Source organism: Mustelus asterias, chromosome 8 (assembly GCF_964213995.1).
Source record: "Mustelus asterias chromosome 8, sMusAst1.hap1.1, whole genome shotgun sequence".
In the NCBI taxonomy this organism is placed as follows: domain Eukaryota; kingdom Metazoa; phylum Chordata; class Chondrichthyes; order Carcharhiniformes; family Triakidae; genus Mustelus; species Mustelus asterias.
The window spans coordinates 134,530,143-134,552,358 of NC_135808.1; the positions used below are offsets into that span (position 1 = coordinate 134,530,143).

The 22,216-nt window shown below is 40.8% G+C and overlaps 1 protein-coding gene across 1 annotated transcript in view; it reads right to left on the bottom strand.

Moving 5' to 3' along the window:
- Positions 1–22,216, bottom strand: part of syde2 (synapse defective 1, Rho GTPase, homolog 2 (C. elegans)) — a 118,691-nt gene that overhangs the window by 55,272 nt on the left and 41,203 nt on the right. The window contains exon 3 of the mRNA XM_078219005.1: positions 7,402–8,507. Coding sequence (XP_078075131.1) covers positions 7,402–8,507 — 1,106 coding nt within the window. The remainder of the gene's footprint in view (positions 1–7,401; positions 8,508–22,216) is intronic.

Consider the following 22,216-nt stretch of genomic DNA (forward strand, 5'->3'; position numbering starts at 1 on the left):
GCTTAAGTTTCACCACATTTGGCGAGCAGCAACTCAGCAATCCACAAAATTAGTACTTGCTTCCAGAAGGTCAAGTCCATGTCATGATGTAGACACAGTCTCCGGATTTTTCATCCAGCTAACAGAGGTGGTGGTGTGGATACCAAAGACTCAAATGTACACAGCTTCTCACTTTTTAAAAAAATTGTTCATGGGCTCTGAGCATTGCTAGCATTCGTTGCCCATCCCCAAATGCCCTCAAGGAGGTGGTGGCGAGCTACCAAGTGTCTATAATAAATACCCACTAGAATCCAGAGGTCAATGAATTCAAACAAACTTATTTCCAGTAGATTGACTGCTTAGATATACCCAAGCACCACATCAGTCATGATCTTATGGAATGGAACAGCACGTTCAAAGGGCCGTATGGCCTACTGCCACTTCGGAGTCCTACTTTCCTATGTACACCTCAGGTTATTTGTTATGGTGGCAGTTCATGTATCATGTTCAGTGCAAACAATGGAGGATTGTATGTCCTGCAGGCAAAAAAACTCATGTACAAAGACGTGAGAGAAATACTTCCACCGACTGAAGAATGAAACTAATTTCATAACAAACTCAACCAAGCACTCTTTTTTTAAAAGAGCACTGGCCGAAATAATTACTTAATATTGTTTCAATACAAATACTATTCCCCATTTTTTTCTTTGGAATAATGGCCTTTTGAATTTAAAGGAGAAGACAGTTTACTTTTTATTCAAATTACTTTCCTTATTAAAGACAAATCAGTCTCAAAAATATCCCTCATTTAAATAGTGTTAATGCTGAGGGTGTGAGACCACTATGCCGTTCTGCTAGGGTAGGGTACTGCAATTATATCATTTCTCAGGAGCACTGGAGCTCTGTCCTGGAGCACTGCCAATTCAAACAGTAGACACGCAAACTCAAATCAACTGTATTGCTCCAGAGGCAGACAAATCCAGAAAAATCACACAACACCCTCAGAATGCATTCACTAACAATTATAGACCAAAATGGCATCAAAAGAAAACAAATTGCTTAACGTTTGACTCATGTCATAATGGACTGCTGACAGTATTTCCAATACAGACATTAGTTCCAGTGGGAAGAGGAACAGGTCATTCAGCTGCTCAAGCTTGCTCTGCCATATTAACTGATCTGTACCCCAACTATATTTACCCACCTTGGATCCATACGTCTTCATGGCTGAGAGTTGCATTGCTGGGTGTTTACAATAGATGGTAAAATAGAGGGAGGGGAATACAGGAGAAAACTTTGTGAGCAAACCGAAGGAAGATAAAAAAAAAAATGGGAGGACTTCAATTGCTCCAACATAGATCAGGGCAAAAGGTGTAAAGGAGCAAGGAGGGCGGTGAATTCTTAATGCACACACACAAAAACTTAATCGCAGTTGTGCTGGATCTAGTATGACAGAATGAAGTAGAAAAAGTGGAGTGTGCTGCAGTTGGAGAACATCAGGATAAAACTGATCATAAAATAGGTTTAAAATATTTACAGAAACAGACAGAAAAAAGCAGTGGCGGGAATACCCAACCATCACGGAACAAATTTCAGTGATGTGAGAAGGGGTTTACTGAATTTAACAACTTTAGATTATAACCTCTGCCTTCACCTTGTTCTGAGTCTTTTTTTGTTTTGCCGGCTCGTGTGGTTTTGTTTCTTTATTGCTTTGCATTCAGATGGTTTATATGGTTTATATAGTCATTCACGCCTTATTCAGACACAACATTTGTTTCTTCACTATACTCAATACCAATCTCTTTAGTCACTATATCATGAAAGATTTGGTTATTTAATCTCCCCTCTACCCTATCAGAGCTTCCCTTTCGTTCTTCATGGCTCCTAGTCCCATCGACTGGTTTAAAAACTCTTATATTTCTTTCTTTTGTGATAAAAGGTCATCGACCTGATACATTAGCTCAGATTTCTCTCCACAGGTATTGCCTGACCTGAGTATTTCCAGCATTTTGTTTTAATATCAGATTTCTAGCATCTGCAATATTTTGCTTTGGATATAAAGTACCTTATAGCATATATACTTGCCAAACAAAAGCACAGGCTTTTAAAAAGATGGTGGCAATGTGGCCACAGAATCGGCTAAGGGGTATTTATGAAACTGGAGTAGCAGTAGATCTCCTACAGGTCAGTATTATAACTGTTATTTTAGACATAAAATGGCCTGTAAATCGGGAGCACAATCTCAAACTTTGCAGATGCCACAAAACTTGGTAACATAGTAGTCACAAGTAGAAGATCCGGATGGGTATTGGCAGGGTAGATGTGGAGAGGATATTTCCTCTTGTCGGAAAATCTAGAACTAGCGGTCACTGTTTAAAAAATAAGGGATCACTCATTTAAGACGGAGATGAGGAGAATCTTTTCTGTCAGTGGGTCGTGAATCTCTGGAACTGCTTCTACTGTCTTTTGTGGGAGTCTTTGAATATTAAAGGCAGAACTAGACATATTCTTGATTAACAAGGTGATGAAAAGGTTATCAGTGGGGTGGGGGGGTGTGTGGGGGGGGGTGGGGGAGTGGGGGTGGTAGGCAGGAATGCGGGACCGAAGTTACAAGCAGATCAGCCATTATCTTATTGAATGGTCGAGCAGGCTCGAGGGGCCGAATGGCCTACTCCTGCTCCTAATTTGTGTGTTCTTATGTACAGAAGGGCAGTCAGACTTGTGAAATAGGCACAGGCATTTAAATGCAAATTAGTGTGAAGTGAGAACTTTGAGAGACTGCATAAATCTAAATGGTACAACTCACAGGCATGGAAGAGGAAAGGGATCTGGTACAGAATTTTCACACATCTTTAAAGGCATAGATAAGAAAGCACATGGCATAACTGCTTTGTGATTTACAACATGGAATACAAAAGCAAGACAGTTCTGCAAAAGATTTACAGATCACTCCTCAGACCCCAGCTGGATTTTTGCATACAATTCTGGGTGCAGGTGCTGCATTTCAGAAAGGATAACCAGGCCTGAGTAAGAGTACAGGGGAGGTTTACCAGGGTGGCACGGTGGCTAGTATTGCTGCCTCACAGCTCCAGGGTTCAATTCCCAGGGTCGGATCACTGTCGGTGTGGAGTTTTGCACATTCTCCCCGTGTCTCCCACGGGTTTCCTCCCACAGTATGAAAGACGTGTTGGTTAGGTGCAGTGTCCAAGCTAAATTCTCTGTGTACCCAAACAGGTGCCGGAGTGTGGCGACTAAGGGATTTTCACAGTATCTTCATTGCAGTGTTAATTTAAGCCTACTTGTGACTAATAAATAAACTTTAACTTTTTAAAAAGATGAAGAACTTCAGTTATATGGGGAGATTGGAGAAGCTGGGAAGGTTAATGGGAGTTCTAATGGGTAGATCCAAAATTATGAGGGGTTTTGATAGAGCAATTGAGAGCAGCTATTTTCTTCTGCAGGTAACTGGAAGCCACAGATTTATAGAACTAGAAAAACAAACCAGAAGGAATATTAGAATTTTTTCTCACGGGAAATGCACAAGCTGAAAGGGTGGTGGAAACACATCCCATAGGAATGTCCAAACAGCAACTGGACATGTATTTAAAGACTGATCTGCGGGTTATAGGGAAAAGGCCGAGTGTTGAACTAAATTGCAGATCTTTCAAAAAGAATATGCATGGGGACAGTACATCAAATGGCCACCCTCTGGGCTGTAAAAATGGAGTTGATTGGGACCTATACTCCATTTACCCAGTCTGATCCAAATCCTTGTCAGTGCTTGACAATAAAAATCTAACAATCTCAGCCTTGATCCAGTACCCACAGGCTTTTGGGAGAAAGAGCGTTCTATATTTCTGCTACCATTTGTGAAAAACTGCTTTCTGATTTCACTTAGAAATCGTGACCTCCTCTTACATAAAACTGGCCAATTGTGGACCCCCACTCGAAATCCCAGTGCAGCGCACTCGCATTGACCGCAGGACAATTTGTTAATTGGGAAATGGTAGTTTAAAAAAAGTGAATGATAGGCTTCTGCAATGTACTTGTTCTTTGGTGGTGTAAACAAACAGATTTTCATGTTTAGTAAATTAGAACTGGCTTCATTTCAGCCAAGAGTAAGTTTTGCTGTTCAGACTTCTGTACAATAACAACCCAGCAAAAAACAGTCAGCATGCATTTAGGGTGAAACTCTTAATGACCAATCCTCTTGTTTTTTTAAAGAAATGGCATCCTGAAGAGACTATAGAATGCCACAATGTGGTTAACCTAAACCACATGGTCACATGAAAGGATTTGGATCCAATGTAGTTGTTGATGATAAAAATTATCTGTAAAGTAGATAGAAATGGGTACAAGAAATGTGCTAAAATGAGGAAAGGGATATGGCCCAGTGTGAAGGCTAAGGGCAACTACCCTTTCTACATAAATAACTTGCACTCAGAAACTCAATTCTAAGTAGTCAAATTTGTAAATAATACAGAACTAGAAGGGGCAGTGAAATTGAAGGCGGCAGCTCAAATTACAGAATGTGTTCAATAAAATATCTAAGTGGGCAGAAGCAGAGCAGATAAAATTTAAAGACTTAGAAAATAAAATGTAAATGATCCACACAGACACACACCAGGAAGGAGTTAAAATAGCTAATGAAAAGGTTTTAATAGTCTCGATGGTCAGGAGAACTAAACAATACAAAGTAGTAATCAAACCCAGTAGAATGTTGCACAATATAGCCGAAACATCAGAATACAAGCCAGGCAAAGTGATCAAACTTCATAGTCCTCTGATTAGACCCCGAGTGCTGCACACATCTTCATCCATCACAGCAGGAAAGAAAGACCCTGGGCCGAACCTTCCTCAGAGTGGCAATCAGCATCAGATTGCCATTCTGTGTCCAATTACTTACGTGAAATATTTGATGTGACTTTTCTTAGGTGATGCAAATCATCGTCATGTAACAGTTTGTAGTATATGTCTGATATATGATAAGAAGAAGCTCTGCTAAACTGATTTGAACTTCAGGCATTGGCAGGTTGTGTGAAGAGTTTGAGTCCTAAATGTATCAACTACTAGTTTGATTTTATGTCCTGTTGTCCTAACTAATAATTAGCTTTTCTTAGAGGTAGAAAAGCTATCAAATGCCTCCTTTCCAAGATGAAAAACCCCTAATTTGTCCCATCTTGCCCAACCTCTGCCTCAGACTGGGCAAGATCCAGGCAGTGCAGCAGTCCTCAAGGCCCAGCATCACAGTCCAGCAGCCAGATTGAAGGAGAACAGGTCCCCTTTTTTTTTATAAACAGCACTAGCTGCCATAAACCAGCTGAGTTTGAATGTCCATTGAAATGGACAGGCCTGGGGAAGTATCTGAGGTAAGTGGATAGGCTCTGGAGCGGAGTGGGGATGGCAATGGGTCAAAGATCGAGGGGGACGGTCTGTATCTTTACAGTAGTTACTCAGATGTTAAAAGAGGTTTTAATTCTTCTAGCTTTTTGTGCTTAAATAGGTGTGTAACACAACCAGAATCATCTGAGGTTTGCAATTTTAAAATCACATTTTCAGATGGTTCCCAGCAATGGGCAATTTCCCAGAGGAAATTTGCACTTCTGGGCAATTACCCAGAAGCTACCATACCTCATCTTTGAACTCCAAGAGGGATTCCCCAGCACCTCTGCAGGGTAGCCCCCTCCACCCCACCCCCACCCCCAATCCGACGCCAGGGAGCTCAGAAGTTGCAGTCCATTGAAATTCACCCCCTTAAAATGTTAAGAGCAAAAAAATGAGTGGACAGATTAGGCGTTTTCTATCTTGGAAAGGAGGCATTTGATAGCTTTTCTACCTCTAAGAAAAGCTAATTATTAGTTAGGACAAACTAGTAGTTGATACATTTAGGACTCTTCACACAACCTGTCAACACCTCAAGTTCAAATCAGTTTAGCAGAGCTTCTTCTCATCTTATATCAGACATATACTACAAACTGTTACATCACAATGATGATTTGCATCACCTAAGAAAGGTCACAAAATATGACATACTCGCTACTACATACTTTTCATACAGCTCACTAAAATGTAGTTTTACAGAGGGGTATACTGTATTAATCTGTTGGATAGTGAAGGTCACCACTGTCCTTTAAATAACATTTAATATCTTCAGTCACTAATGAATGAAGCATTGTTTGTGCTTATTTATTCCTATTTGCACAGCACTGAATTCCCCCTTTTAAAGAAAATAGCATGACTGTTCAAAAGGACTCAGTTGCACTAGGTATAGATACCATTGTTCAGGCACTACAAGGATGAATGTTAAGATTACCCTGTTTGCCAGAATCTCACCTTCATGCAACAACTTCTTCACAGAAGAAATAAAATGTCAAACATCTTGTTCCAAACAGGACAAACAAGATAAATCTCATCTTGCGTTACAGGACTGTATGCCTTAAATTGGCAGTTCATAAGTAATTTACTTCTTCGGGCAGACAAATGATTTCTGCATTAATTTTTAGCAGAAACTGGGGGCATTCATGTGCTTGGTCACGAGTAAATTAAACATCTAGTCTTATGCTATGACATACATTGATGTTTCTAATCTGTAAATTTGCAGTTTTCTCAGAAGGCAGCAGGAACTTTGAATCATGCAACACAGGCCATTCCCCCAGCGTGTCCGTACTAACTCTTTGAAAGAGCTATCAAATTAGTTCCACACCCTTCTATCAAATTAATCTATAAATTTACCTTTTCAAGTATTTATCCAATTTCCTTTTGAAGTTACTACTGAATCTGCTTCCACAACCCTTTCAGATCATTCGAACCTCCTGCATCTGAAAAAGTGACAAACTTCCCTGGTGGTTTTTTAGATGTGATCTCTGGTTACCTCCTGCCAGTAAAATAGCTTCTTGCCATTGACTCAAAATTTTACATATCGCTCTTACATTTTCTCTTTAGGCACCTCTACTCCAAGAAGAATAATCCCAGAATCTGCATTATACAGCACCTTCCATGTTCTCAGGATGTTCCAAAGCATTACCCAGTCAATTAGGTGTTTTTAAAGTATAATGTAGGGAAATGCAGCAGCCAACTTACACATATTAAGAATCTTTGAACAGCAATTTTGTTTTTAGTGTTCATTGAAGGATGCATGCCAGTCAGGATACCGGGAGAACTCCCAGGTTTGTTCCAAAAGCGCACGATGGAATTTTTTGCATCACCTTATGTGGCTGGCGTTTAACATTTTATCCAGCAGACATTAACTCTGGCAGTGCAGCACTCTCTCAATACTACACTGGTTGCCAGCCTTGATAATGTACTCAATCCTCTGGGATAGGCCATGAATCCACAAATTTTTCGAGCAAACAGAATCTGTCACATATTATTATTAAAAACAGAATTTTCCAACTATAGCTTAAAAATGGACTATGGACTTACCTGACAGCCTCGCTTTTCTATTTCCACAATACATTTCTGCATCAACAATGGCACCCTCAAGCCCATATTTTCTTTCTCTACTATTTTCCGTGCCTCAACGCCAAACATCACTGGTTCCCGCTCTCCATCAGGGCTGTCCAATGAGTTTTCCCACTGCTCCATCAGAGTCAGTTTCACATAAATGAGCCCTCTGGGTTCGAGTTTTACTGCTAGCTGATGCATCTTGGAAACCCTGAAGAGCGTTGGGAGCACAACAGTTCCATGGCAGCAAACGCGGTTCCGACGAGGCGTTGGCTCCCAGCTGAAGACTACCAGCTTGAGATGCTGCGCATTCTCCAACTCAATATTAAATGTGTGGTCCATATCCAAAAATGTGGTTCTGCAAGTCAATAAGGCTGTCCTGGCTTTGTTGACTGAATCTACTTGTATGGCACAGAATACATCTCTAGAATCAATTCTTGGCGGCTTCAAATCCTCAGCACCATAAAAATGTACACTCATTAGTCCTGAAATATATTGAGAACACTTAGGCTGGTCCACAAAGCTGTAATGCCTGAAAGCATCAATATCAATTTCTGTACTGTGTGTTTTGTGAGAGGTTGCAATGTTCCCCTTTGCAGGTTTGCTTTCACAGGAGTGCTTACCCGATTTAGCTACGAGTTCTGGTGAATCTCCATCACTAAGGTAACCACCCTTGCTGGCCGATTTGGAGTTTCCTGAACTTTTCTTCTTGTAGTTCTGTGAAACAACACTTGTATCCAAATGATAACGACTGATGACATTCCTCCTAGCAGCATTCGTCACAATTCCAGGAGACAAGGAGCCATGGTTGCCTTTGGGTGATGAATTATGATTATCATTACAGTTATAACTTGAAGTGCCTTTAACACTCAATTTTCTGCTGAGTTCAGGAAGTTTTTTCATTTTCATCGAAAGCTTCCTCACAGTTCGTGGAGATTTTATCTTTTCTGGAAAGGGCCAAATAATTGTAGTCCCCTTTTTCAAAGGATTGGGGCTGGATGGCGGAGAAAACTCAGTCGTTGTTCCTGCTGTCGCTACTACTGCTACTGCACACACAGGACCATTGGAAGGATCAGTGGCAGCTACTAAAACCAAAATTAATGAAGATTATATTAAACTCAATTCAAACAGTAACGTGAATCTTTGAAAATTAAAAAAACTAAAACTTAATTAGCAACATATTTGCAATTGACATTGATAACATTTATTAAAATAAAGCTGGCTTCTCCCAATAGTTCAGCCTGTATATCTAACAGGTGGATGAGCTATATAGTCCAATCCCCAGGCTATATGGTGTTGCTCAGTGGCAGCAAGGGTGCTGCAACGGAGTTGGGGATTACAAGTGTAAAGAAAATATTAAAGGTGGCTCACACTCCTGATGGTATTAGTCTTTATTGGGACTATGAATTGAGAAAGAATCTGACTAAATATTGTTAATAATAAATAATTCTATCATGTTTGATAACTGAATTTTTTGATGAAGTAACAGAAATTTGAAGGGAATTCAGTGGTTGCTGTGCATCTGGCCTCAAGTGTTTGACTAGTAACACAAAAGGTTAATTAACAAAATTGAGGCTCATGGAATAGGAGATGTTAGCTTGAATAAAACAAATACCTCAAGGACAGAAAACTGAGTCACAGTAAATGGCTGTTTTTCAGCCTGGAGGATGGTAGACAGTCAGGGTCAGGGCTTTGGACCACTGCTTTTATTGATATATAACTGATTAGGACACAGAGTAAAATTTCAAAACTTGCCAATGATACCAAGCTTGGAGGTATGGCAGACACCAATGGACTGCAAAAGGATATATATATATATAATATATATATATATATATGTATATAGATAGATAGACTAGCAGAATGGGCACACAAGTGGCAGATGGAATTTAATATAGAGAAGTGTGAGGTAAGAGAGATGAGGAGAGTTAATATAGTCTTATTGGCACAGTTTGAAAGAGTGTGCAAGAACAAGGGACTTGGGGCTCATGTGCATAGATCTTGTGAAGGTCGCAGGACATATTGAGAGAGTAGTTAGCAAAGTATATGGAACCTTGGGTTTCATAATTTGCCAACTTTTGTACTCAATTTATGCTGAAACATTATAAAACTCTGATTAGGCCATAGAGTATCGATTGCATCCAGTTCTGATCACCACTTCAGGAAGGATGAGAGCGCCCTTGAGATTTACCAGAATGGTTCCGGGCATGGTGGATTTCAGCTACAAGGCTAGGTTGAAGAATCTGAGGTGCTTCCCCTTGGGTAAGGAGATTGAGGAGAGATTTGGTAAGCTTATGGACAGGCTTAGACGTCGTAGACAATTAACTGGAGGTACAATGCAGAGGGGAGGCAGATTTAAGGTTTTAAGCAGGAGATAGAAAGGAGATGTGCTGAAGCACTTTTCTTTTTAAACCCAACAAGTGCTAGTGATCTGGAAATCTCTATCCATGAGAATGGTAGAAGCAAAGACTATGAATGATTTCAACAGAAAATTAGATGGGCACTGGAGGGAAATAACCTCAGTAAGAAGTCTCACAACACCAGGTTAAAGTCCAACAGGTTTATCTGGTAGCGAAAGCCACTAGCTTTCGGAGCGCTGTCCCTTCGTCAGGTAAGTGGGAGTTCCGTTCACAAACAGGTCATATAAAGACACAAACTCAATTTACAAAATAATGGTTGGCATGCGAGTCTTTACAGGTAATCAAGTCTTAAAGGTACAAGGTAACTGTTCTGTCTGGAGACAATACACATCTCTTTAACCTGTGCTTAACGCTCTCTCCACTCACATGGTCTGTACCTTTAAGACTTGATTACCTGTAAAGACTCACATTCCAACCATTATTTTGTAAATTGAGTTTGTGTCTTTATATGCCCTGTTTGTGAACAGAACTCCCACTTACCCGATGAAGGGGCAGCGCTCCGAAAGCTAGTGGCTTCTGCTACCAAATAAACCTGTTGGACTTTAACCTGGTGTTGTGAGACTTCTTACTGTGTTTACCCCAGTCCAAGGCTGGCATCTCCACATCGGGAAATAACCTTACAGGGATATGGGGAAAGAGTGGGGGAACAGGACTGCCTAGATTGCTCTACAGAGAGATGGCATGGATTTGATGGACCAAATGGCTTCATTCTGCGCCACAACAATGCTATACAATTTCACCTTCACTCCTCTCCTCCCACCCAGTGAAGTAGCTTGCTGGCAGTCAGCAAAGTCTCATGCATTATAATGGTAATTTAAGCAAGATATCAGAGTGCATCAGGTACTCATATAACAGCATCCCAGCAAGAAGTCAATGCTTTCAGCAGGATAGGCAAGGAATCCCCAAAACAAGTATAACATTATACTTTGTTATTAATTAGAAAGATTCAGGACAATCACCTCTGTGAAAAGAATCTTCAGCCTTTGAATTGTCTTCCTTTTAAATCGAGCAAAAAGATTGATTCACACTGCATGTTTTAATGTATCAACTGTTCAACAGAACACCTCATACAAGAAACTACAAAACAGACACCACTTAAGTCGACAGATGCACGCAGCCCCAAGAGAACCTATTATCCTGAAGCTAATCGCATTTAGGCACTTTCAGCATAGCATCTAGTTTATTTTAAGTAATATAACCATGTCAATATGATCTCACATCAGCATTTGGGAGCAATAAATCAGTTTAATTAAATCAATCTGTGGCCAGGCTTTATAAATGATGTACAGCAAAAGAATATAATGGCCAATAAATAATCTGTTGAAAATCATACTTAAATTCTAGCCTGTTTAGCTTAAGTAGAGAGCTAGAACTGTACATGCTGTTAACTGTGCTTTTGCACTTGAAACTGAAGCATTGGCATATGCATTGAAAGCCTGACGGATGAACATATTCCTAAATCCACATAAGACAACATAATAATGAGGTTGGATTTTTTTTTTAGGGAAATAAGAGCAGAGTTTTCTTGTTATCTGCATCTCTGTACTGGGTAAGAAGTCTCACAACACCAGGTTAAAGTCCAACAGGTTTATTTGGTAGCAAAAGCCACTAGCTTTCAGAGCACTACCCCTTCGTCAGGTAAGTGACTTACCTGACAAAGGGGCAGCACTCCGAAAGCTAGTGGCTTCTGCTACCAAATAAACCTGTTGGACTTTAACCTGGTGTTGTGAGACTTCTTACTGTGTTTACCCCAGTCCAACGCCGGCATCTCCACATCATCTCTGTACTGGAGCAGCAGACATTTCCGAACAGTAAAAGGTTTATATGTCAGCTGTTTGCTGTGTGATTTGGGCAAGAAACTAGTCCAAGAAAATGGGACATCTGATAAAATTCAGACAATATGACTCATTGTACTGTAAATTACAGAAATCCCAATAGCAAGCAAAAACAGCATTCATTAATATGCGCCATTTTTAGACCATGAAATATTAATCTTTCCTTTCATGGCAAATACTTAAAAGCAAAGGGGAGAGGAGGAGTAAACAATGAAACACCAATTTATGTTGCAACGCCCAAGTTATTATTGTATAAGCCAGTTTTTCAGTGAAAGTTACCCCAGAGCAATTACATATAGTTTGTGATGAAAAACATGGATTGCCCTCAGATTATAAAGTGTTCATTTAGATCATTTGCAATTAATGAAACCCGGATAGTTTAACCCTTTTTATTCTGGAGCTCTCATTTCACTCAGAACTGCAGCCAATAATGTGGCTGCGTCTAACCTGGCTATTCCTCAGCAGCTTTCACAAGCCTGTCGGACCACCTGCTACAAGCATTCCCCCAACAGCCTGATCTGTCTCCCCAAACACCAACATTCCTGGAAAAAACAAACATGCTGTTGAAGCTTTTCATCTTGCACCCATCAGGGCAAAATTTGCAAAAATACCAACTGTAAAGGGCATAACAATTTATACTGTATGAAAAGAGAGTGCTGATTGGTTGGCAAGTGAACTCTTGATTGGTAGAAATCTATCAATGGGTCTCAACTTCATCCACCACAAGTCTACCTTCACTGGTCAATATGCAGTTTGGGATTCCTACAGATCCACGCACTATCAGATTGTCCTTATTGGTAGCCTGGTAAGTAGGCCTTCAAGCCATTTGCTCACCATGAAAGCTTGATGTTAAAATAACAAAGAACAAAGAAAAGTACAGCACAGGAACAGGCTCTTCGACCTCCAAGCCTGTGCCGATCATGATGTCCTAGCTCAACTGAGAAAATCCCCTGCCCTTACTGGATCCATATCCCTCAATTCCCTCCCTATTCATGTACCCATCCAGATGCCTCTCATGTGCCTGCTTCCACCACCTCTGGCAGTGCATTCCAGGCACCCACCATTCTCTGCATGAAAAACTTCTCCCGCCCATCTCCCTTAAACTTTCCCCCTTTCATCTTGAACCTGTATCCCCTTGTAACTGATACTTACACCCTAGGAAAAGGTCTCTGATATCCTCCCTGTCCATGCCTCTCAATTTTGTAGACCTCCACTCAGCCTCCATTTTTCCAGTGAAAACAATCCTAGTTTATTCAACCTCTCCTCAGTCAACACCCTCGAGGCCAGGCAACATCCTGACAAAAGTATAAAAGTAAATTACTGCGGATGCTGGAATTTGGAACCAAAAGAGAAAATGCTGGAAAATCTCAGCAGGCTTGGCAGCATCTGTAAGGAGAGAAAAGAGCTATGTTTCGAGTCCAGATGACCCTTTGTCAAAGCTTTGACGAAGGGTCATCTGGACTCAAAACGTCAGCTCTTTTCTCTCTCAACATCCTGACGAACCTTCTTTGCACGCTCTCCAAAGCTTCCATGTCCTTCCGGTCGTGTGGCGACTCAAACTGCACACAATACTCCAAATGTGGTCTGACCAAGGTTTCATATAGTTGCAACATGATTTTCCAACTCTTGTACTCAATGCCCCGGCTGATGAAAGCAAGCATGCCATATGCATTCTCAATCACCTCGGTCACCTGTATTGTCATTTTTAGGGAACTGTGGACCTGCACGCCCAGATTCCTCTGTATGTAGGGTACAGTAAAGCCATCTTGTGGGACAATAGCCATCCTGATCATTGCTTACTATATTGTGCAAACTCATAAATGAGCCTGAGGCCCAGTCTACCTCAGATTACTCTAGAAGGGTAAGGTGTCTCAAAAACTTTGAGCCACAGGTGAAGCGAGTGATTTCACACTGTTACTATGCGGTACCAACACAAGTGGTAATCTCCACTAAGATAGTACCATCAAGCCAAAAAGCAGTTCTGCCTATCACACAGTGGATAATGTGCTATATAAATTTCAGTGCCAACGTGATTCCAGCTATGTAGGCCATGTCAACGACTGGTGGATTGTACCAAACAACACATCCCTTTGGCTGTTCGCAACAGACATGATACTGACCATACCCAATCAAACCATGCTTATAAGACTCAAAACAGTGGCAAACATAAAATGTGATTCTACGATTGGACAACATTTCTGAAACAATCCTGTGCTAAGAATTACACTGACAACCAATTTAAGATTATTGGTTGGGCTCACAGTATGGCTCGTGTACACTTACTAGAAGCTACATATATTCATACACAGGACTCTGTCCTATGTAACACGTCCACACATTGTGCCTTTTTCAATGAAACCAAAGCCTGGGGACAGCCATTCCCTGGTTCATTCCCCATGGCAATGCCTTGATCACAGTCAATCTGACTCGTTTGAATTTAAACAAAAACTCAGCAGTTAATTGTTCACTAGTGCATTCTCCATGGCAGTGTATCTACCAGAGTCCATTTGCCAACCAAACAGCACTCTCTCCTTATGCATACAAATTGATCCCTTTACAATTAGTATTCTTAGAATTTACAAGATGAAAAGCTTTGACAGCACATCTCTTTTTTCAGCAATACTCAAGTTCTGTACGACCAAACATCATTTTTTAAAGTATTTTTTGGAATGAGAGAGAAGCCATATCTGTGATGGGTGTTTGCAAAATGCCTGAAAAGCAGCCAGAAAGTGACTGGTGATCGCTATCTTTCCTCTCTCCCATATACTATTTGCACACAGCATAAACAGCAAGTATAACTTCTAATCGTAAACTGGGAATTAAACAAGCAAAGTTATGGTTGACAACTTCAAGTTATAAAAAGCTAACCCCTACATTCCTTACAGCAACGAAGTAGAAAATATTTGAACCCTATCCATAATAATCCACCAAATAAATGCACACTTCACAAATGGATAGGGCAATTGGTCAACACACAGCTCACCATCTCTTGAATCTGGCTTAACTTCAATCTAGTCCAATGGAATTTCGTCAACTAAAGGAATCCTAAACAAAATAAATTGGATCACTTCAATCCAGTTCCTAACAGCTAGGAGTTTACAATTTAAAATACAAGGATAACTGTCATAACAGTAGAAAAACAAATACATTTCTTACATCATTTTGTTTTTCTCTTGTTCATCATGCTTGGTTTTGAGACTCTTCATTTCTATTCCTCTCGAAATTCTCCAAATTTATCTTCTATATGAAATTTGCTTTTTTTTACTTGAGTCATGTATTTTAAAAATGTTTCCCTGTTAAGGAGAGCACGTTCTTTTCTTGTGGGGACACAACTCAAGTACTAAGTCCAGAAAATCTCAATGCAGGTTGGCAAGTGCTAAGGTACTCCTAAGTGTGTTCAGATGGATATGCACATGGACCACATTCTCTATGTATGACTCTTGTTCACAGACCAGATGTCTCCTAGGATCTCATGATCCAAGCCAGTTTCCCCATCAGCTATTTCATGGATATCTGCTTATCAAGCTGATGGACATATACTAGAGAACTTATGTGCAGTTACCTTGATCTTGAGTATATCACCAAATTTTTAATTCAGGTCCTCATGTTGGGAACTTGGAAAGAGGTGTGCCTATTGTACAATTGATACTCCCTCCAGACATTAAAGCAGTAGAGTGTTCACCTCCCCAGTGCAATCCTGAAGAATGATGTCCAAGGTGAAATTTCTAACAAAGATTTCTGGGAGCAATATGAATCTTAAACTGGGGCAGAAACTCCTTATATTGGATACATATCTTGGGATTCTCTTGAGGCAAACAGAGCAACACTACAACATTTAGGAGCATCCACTCAACCAGCTGTTTGGTTCTTTGTTCAAGAGTGCAGTGTATTAGGTGCCCTGGTGACTCCACCAATAATACATCATAGAAACCACTGCAATTCTTACAGAATATCTGCAACAGCTACTGACACCATCATGATGGCATCTTACATTTCATTGATAAAGGCATGGAATACAATGGCGTATGGGCACAGTTACTTAGTGATTATGTTACTGGACTATTAATCCAGACACCTATTGAAAGAGCCAGAGGCAAGAGTTCAATTATCCGGCAGCAGCTGGACAATTTAAATCCATTTAATTTAACAAAATCCGGAATGAAAAGTAATTTCAGTTATAGTGGCCACAAATTAGAGCTGTTGTAAAAAATCAATCTTGTTCTCCAACGCTCTTTCGGGAAGGAAATCTACCACCCTTAACTAGTCTGGCCTACATATGATTCCAAACCCACAGGAATCTCGTTTACTCCAACTGCCCTCCGAAACAGCCCATCAAATGAGCCAGACCAGGTGCTAGACTTGGAAGTTGGTGTGCATTTTGGTGATAGTGACCACAATTCGGTTACGTTCACCTTAGTGATGGAAAGGGATAGGCATGAACCTCGGGCCAGTGGTTTTAGCTGGGGGAAGGGTAATTATGAGGCTATTAGGAGAGAATTAGGAAACATAGGTTGGACTAGGAGATTACAGGGACTGGGAACGTCCGACATGTGGAGTTTTTTCAAGGAGCAGCTACTGCGAGTCTGTGATAGGTATGTCCCTGTCAGGCAAGGAGGAATTGGTAGGGCTAGGGAACCGTGGTGCACCAAAAAAGTTTCTTTGTTGGTTAAAAAGAAAAAGGAGGCTTATGTTCGGATGAGACGTGAGCACTCGGGTAGTGCACTAGAAAGCTTTAGATTGGCTAAGAGGGAGTTGAAGAGCGAGCTTAGAAGGGCTAAAAGGGGACATGAGAAGACTTTGGCGGATAGGGTTAAAGAGAATCCTAAGGCGTTCTATAGGTATGTCAAGAACAGAAGGTTGGTTAGGGCAAGTTTAGGGCCAGTTATAGATGGCAGAGGGAAGTTATGTGTGGAACCGGAGGAGATTGGTGAAGCATTGAACCAATATTTCTCTTCGGTGTTCACGCAAGGGGACATGAATATAGCTGAGGAGGACACTGGGTTGCAAGGGAGTAGAATAGACAGTATTACAGTTGATAAGGAGGATGTGCAGGATATTCTGGAGGGTCTGAAAATAGATAAATCCCCTGGTCCGGATGGGATTTATCCAAGGATTCTCTGGGAGGCAAGAGAAGTGATTGCAGCGCCTCTGGCTCTGATCTTCAGGTCGTCGTTGGCCTCTGGTATAGTACCAGAAGATTGGAGGTTAGCGAATGTTGTCCCATTGTTTAAGAAGGGGAACAGAGACTTCCCCGGGAATTATAGACCGGTGAGTCTCACTTCTGTTGTCGGCAAGATGTTGGAAAAAATTATAAGGGATAGGATTTATAGTTATTTGGAGAGTAATGAATTGATAGGTGATAGTCAGCATGGTTTTGTGGCAGGTAGGTCGTGCCTTACTAACCTTATTGAGTTTTTTGAGAAAGTGACCAAGGAGGTGGATGGGGGCAAGGCAGTGGACGTGGTATATATGGATTTTAGTAAGGCGTTTGATAAGGTTCACCATGGTAGGCTTCTGCAGAAAATGCAGATGTATGGGATTGGGGGTGATCTAGGAAATTGGATCAGGAATTGGCTAGCGGATAGGAAACAGAGGGTGGTGGTTGATAGTAAATATTCATCATGGAGTGCGGTTACAAGTGGTGTACCTCAGGGATCTGTTTTGGGGCCACTGCTGTTTGTAATATTTATTAATGATCTGGATGAGGGTATAGTTGGGTGGATTAGCAAATTTGCTGATGACACCAAAGTCGGTGGTGTGGTAGACAGTGAGGAAGGGTGTCGTAGTCTGCAGGAAGACTTAGACAGGTTGCAAAGTTGGGCCGAGAGGTGGCGGATGGAGTTTAATGCGGAGAAGTGTGAGGTAATTCACTTTGGTAGGAATAACAGTTGTGTTGAGTATAGGGCTAACGGGAGGACTTTGAATAGTGTGGAGGAGCAGAGGGATCTAGGTGTATGTGTGCATAGATCCCTGAAAGTTGGGAATCAAGTAGATAAGGTTGTTAAGAAGGCATATGGTGTCTTGGCGTTTATTGGTAGGGGGATTGAATTTAGGAGTCGTAGCGTTATGTTGCAACTGTACACAACTCTGGTGCGGCCGCACTTGGAGTACTGTGTGCAGTTCTGGTCCCCACATTACAGGAAGGATGTGGAGGCTTTGGAGAGGGTGCAGAGGAGGTTTACCAGGATGTTGCCTGGTATGGAGGGGAGATCCTATGAGGAGAGGCTGAGGGATTTGGGATTGTTTTCGCTGGAAAGGCGGCGGCTAAGAGGGGATCTTATTGAAACATATAAGATGATTAGAGGTTTAGATAGGGTGGATAGTGATAGCCTTTTTCCTCTGATGGAGAAATCCAGCACGAGGGGGCATGGCTTTAAATTGAGGGGGGGTAGTTATAGAACCGATGTCAGGGGTAGGTTCTTTACCCAGAGGGTGGTGAGGGATTGGAATGCCCTGCCAGCATCAGTAGTAAATGCGCCTAGTTTGGGGGCGTTTAAGAGATCCGTAGATAGGTTCATGGACGAAAAGAAATTGGTTTAGGTTGGAGGGTCACAGTTTTTTTTTTAACTGGTCGGTGCAACATCGTGGGCCGAAGGGCCTGTTCTGCGCTGTAATGTTCTATGTTCTATGTTCTATAAGCTCCTCAGACCTAGTTAAGAGGGTGCCTCACCAGCATCTCCTTATAGTCAATTAGGGATTGGCAATAAACGTTGACCTTACCATAGATGCCCATATCCCATAAATTAAAGGAACTATGTTAGAACCCTATTTGAAGGAAAATATGTTCACTGACTTTATATTTACACTGATTTTGGATTCAGAGTATGCGGGATGAAATCCTAGATTTGATCACGCCCATTGATTCCAATTCCATACGAGAGCCACAAGGTACAAGGCTGACTGCCTTATGAAAATAAGATGAAATCAATACAAAGTGGTTCCCCAAGATTTTGTTGTGTAATTTAGTAGAAAGCTCCCCCCACCCCCGCCGCTCAGGCCCACCAAACACCCACATTGCTGGAGATCAGAATCTGTATCGATTGCACCCAATACTTCCAACAAACACAAGGTGAAAAGGACATTCCTTGTTAATGAAGCCAAAAGTTGAGATTTCCCATTCATGAGGAGAAACCACAAATGTATTCTGGAAACTTGAAGACATGTCTCTCAAACATCATTCTATCCTCTGGCCATAGTTGGCAAACTCAAAAATAAATCAATGTTCTAGGTATGGAATTTCAAGACCATTGATCATTCTTCGTCCTCACCTCACCCCACTCCAAACTTCACTGGACTTCAAGGAATCAACTTCTTTGCAATTTAGGATGACTGCTGTCTACACCTGTCAAGTTATCCAAATTAATTCCCAGTCAGCTAATACCACTGGAATTAGAAATTAAATTCAGATTATCTTTTAGTTTTTCAAATGAACCCTCAACCACAATAGTCAATTTAGTTTTACATTTCATCTATTTTGGAAGTTTGCCAATACACGTCACTTCTTCAAAAGCGAGACCACTTCAAACTCACCCACTCTCTCTCATACTGAGCCAGCATATTCATCATTTCTAGAAATTAAATCTAAATAAAATTACTGATCACAACCATGATACACAAATTTCAAAGCCATCATTAGCAACAGTACAAGACTTTGGGGGAGGGGGGAGGTTATGCCCAGATAGGATGTGAAAAGATTATGGTCTGGCGAGAAAAAGAGAAGCAAGAGAATAAAAACTATACAATGGATTGCTGGAAAAATTGCAGACGCTAATGCCCCAAAACTGGGGGAAATTTTGTCATTTGCTATGATATCAGGTAATGTATAAAAAAAATCACAAGAAGTCTGTGGTGGAGTTTTACACACACTTAAGCAGGTGGTTTGGATGCAACACCCAAAATTAATATTTACTATGGAAAACAATGAGAATGGAACCTACACGTTTAAAGTACAAAAATTTCAGAGTTTGTGTATTTATAACAGGTAACATATTACCCTTTAATCATAATGCTAATCTTAAAAAATAGATGTCCAAAAAGGGTTTCCCAGTGATATCATACATACATTTCACACGCCACAAAATGTATTAAATACTCTGCCAATCTAAAGCATTTAACAAGTCCCAAGGAGTACATTGAAGTTGTAGTAATAGTGCATATTAGCATCAAAATTAAATTTGCATAATTATCATGGTATCAAGAAATATCACAACTGGGGTTTCGGATGTAGCATTACTGGAATCAGAAATATCCATCCATCAGTTTTATGGGTCTAAAATAGCTTATTTACCAAAAAAGGCAGCATGCATTGGGATATTTATAGTTTGATAAAAAGTGGAGCAAATGGATGGAAATAACAAACATATTTCAATCTATGCTGGTTTACCATTGTGATATATATATATCAGCACACGAAACTACAGTTGTTGGGCATAGGTTGACTAACTCATCAAATACCAAGGATAGATTGTCCACCAGGAGAGATTGATAATTTACTACAGAAGGTAAATTGCTCCAGCATCACTTCGCTTTAAAAATGGAAACATTTTCAAAAGCTACAACATTCATAACAGAAGTACGGACTTAAGAAATCACAAAATGCAATCATAAACTTTTTCAAATGTATTCTTTTGTAGGATGTGAACATCGCTGGCCTGGCCAGCATTTATTGCCCATTCCTAATTGCCCTCAAGAAAGTGGTGGTGGGCCGCCTTCTTGAACCACTGCAGTCCATGCGTGTAGGTACACCTCAGAGTGCTGTTAAAAAGGGAATTCCAGCAGCAAAACACTGAAAAGCTCTAAGAGGAGTGAAAATGAATGTTGAAAGAAAACTTGCATGCAGCATAAAAACAGTAAGTTTCTATCTCTGTGCACTGTTTGAGAGCACATTTCCACTCCATCTGACGAAGGGGCAGCGCTCCGAAAGCTTATGGTATTTGCTACCAAATAAACCTGTTGGACTTTAATCTGGTGTTGTGAGACTTCTTACTGTGTTCACCCCAGTCCAACGCCGGCATCTCCACATTATAGAAAGAGAAGCAGGCAGCTAAGGTAAATGTGGAACCTCGACTTAACGAAGCGAGTGAATTGAATACAGCAAACAAGGAAACACTAAATAAATGTTTTGCATCAGTCTTCACCGTGGAAGACATTACAAATATCCCTAAGTTATCAGATGGGCTGATTTCAAATAACATGGTAGAACTTATAAAAATCCCAATCACAAGGGATAGGGTTTTAGAGAAACTCAAGGGGCTAACGGTGGACAAGTCACCAGGACCCAATGAACTGCATGCTCGGGTTTTAATGGAAGTGGCTACAGAGACAGTGGACCCATTAGTTGAAATTTTTTGTAACTCGCTAAATTCTGGAAGGGTGCCAGACGATTGGAAACCAGCCAACGTGACTCCCTTGTTCAAAAAGGGAGAAAGGCAGAAGGCAGGGAACTATAGGCCAGTTAGTTTAACAACTATTATTGGCAAGACGCTGGAGTCAATAATCAAAGAGGAAATAGCTAATCATTTAGGAAAGCTGAATATAATCAAACATGGTTTTATGAAAGGTAAATCATGTTTGACAAATTTGCTCAAATTCTTTGCAGATGTAACACAGTGGGTAGATAGAGGGGAACCTGTAGATGAAGTGTATTTAGATTTCCAAAAGGCACTTGACAAGGTGCTGCATAAGAGGCTGGTAGATGAAGTAAAAATCCATGGAATTGGAGGAAATGTGTGAACATAGATTCAAAACATGCTATCATGTATAAAACAAAGAGCTTGAAGAGTTTCAGAGTGGAAAGATGTAACTAATGTAGTATTTGGCTCACAATTGCTCACTATTTACATGAATGAACTGAAGGAAGGAACAGATTGTAATATTTCCAAATTTGTCGATTATACAAAGATAGTTGGAAGGGCATGTTGTGATGAGGCTATTGTGATTCTGCAGCAGCATATAGATAGATTGGGTGACTGGGTGTAAACCTGGCAAATGGAGTTTATTGTGGGGAAGTCTGAGGTCATTTACTTTGATAGATGGAATCAAAGGGCAGATTATTATCTACGTGGAGAGCAACTGCAGGTGAGTGAAGCACAGAAGGATCTTGGCGTTCTCATACATGAATCACAAAAGGCTAGCAGGCAGGTCCAACAAGTAGCTAAGAATGTAAACAGCATTTTGGCCTGTATTGCAACGAGGTTGGCATTTAAAAATAGGTAAGCCTTGTTGCAAAGGTAAAGGGCGTTAGTGAGGCCTCACCTGGAATACTACACAGTTTTGGTCACCTTACCTTAAAAAGAATATAGTAACATTGGAGGCAGTTCAAAGGAGATTCACCAAGCTAATTCCTGGGATGTCCTATCAAAAGAGACTAAATAGTCTGGGTCTGTATTCCTTAGACTTTAGAAGAGTGAGGGCTAACCTTATTCAGACATATAAGTTCCTAAGGGGGCTTGACAGGGTAGATGGCGAGATGTTTTCACTAGTGGGAGAGTCTCAAACAAGGGGACATGGCTACAAGATAAAGGGCCAGTCATTTAAAAC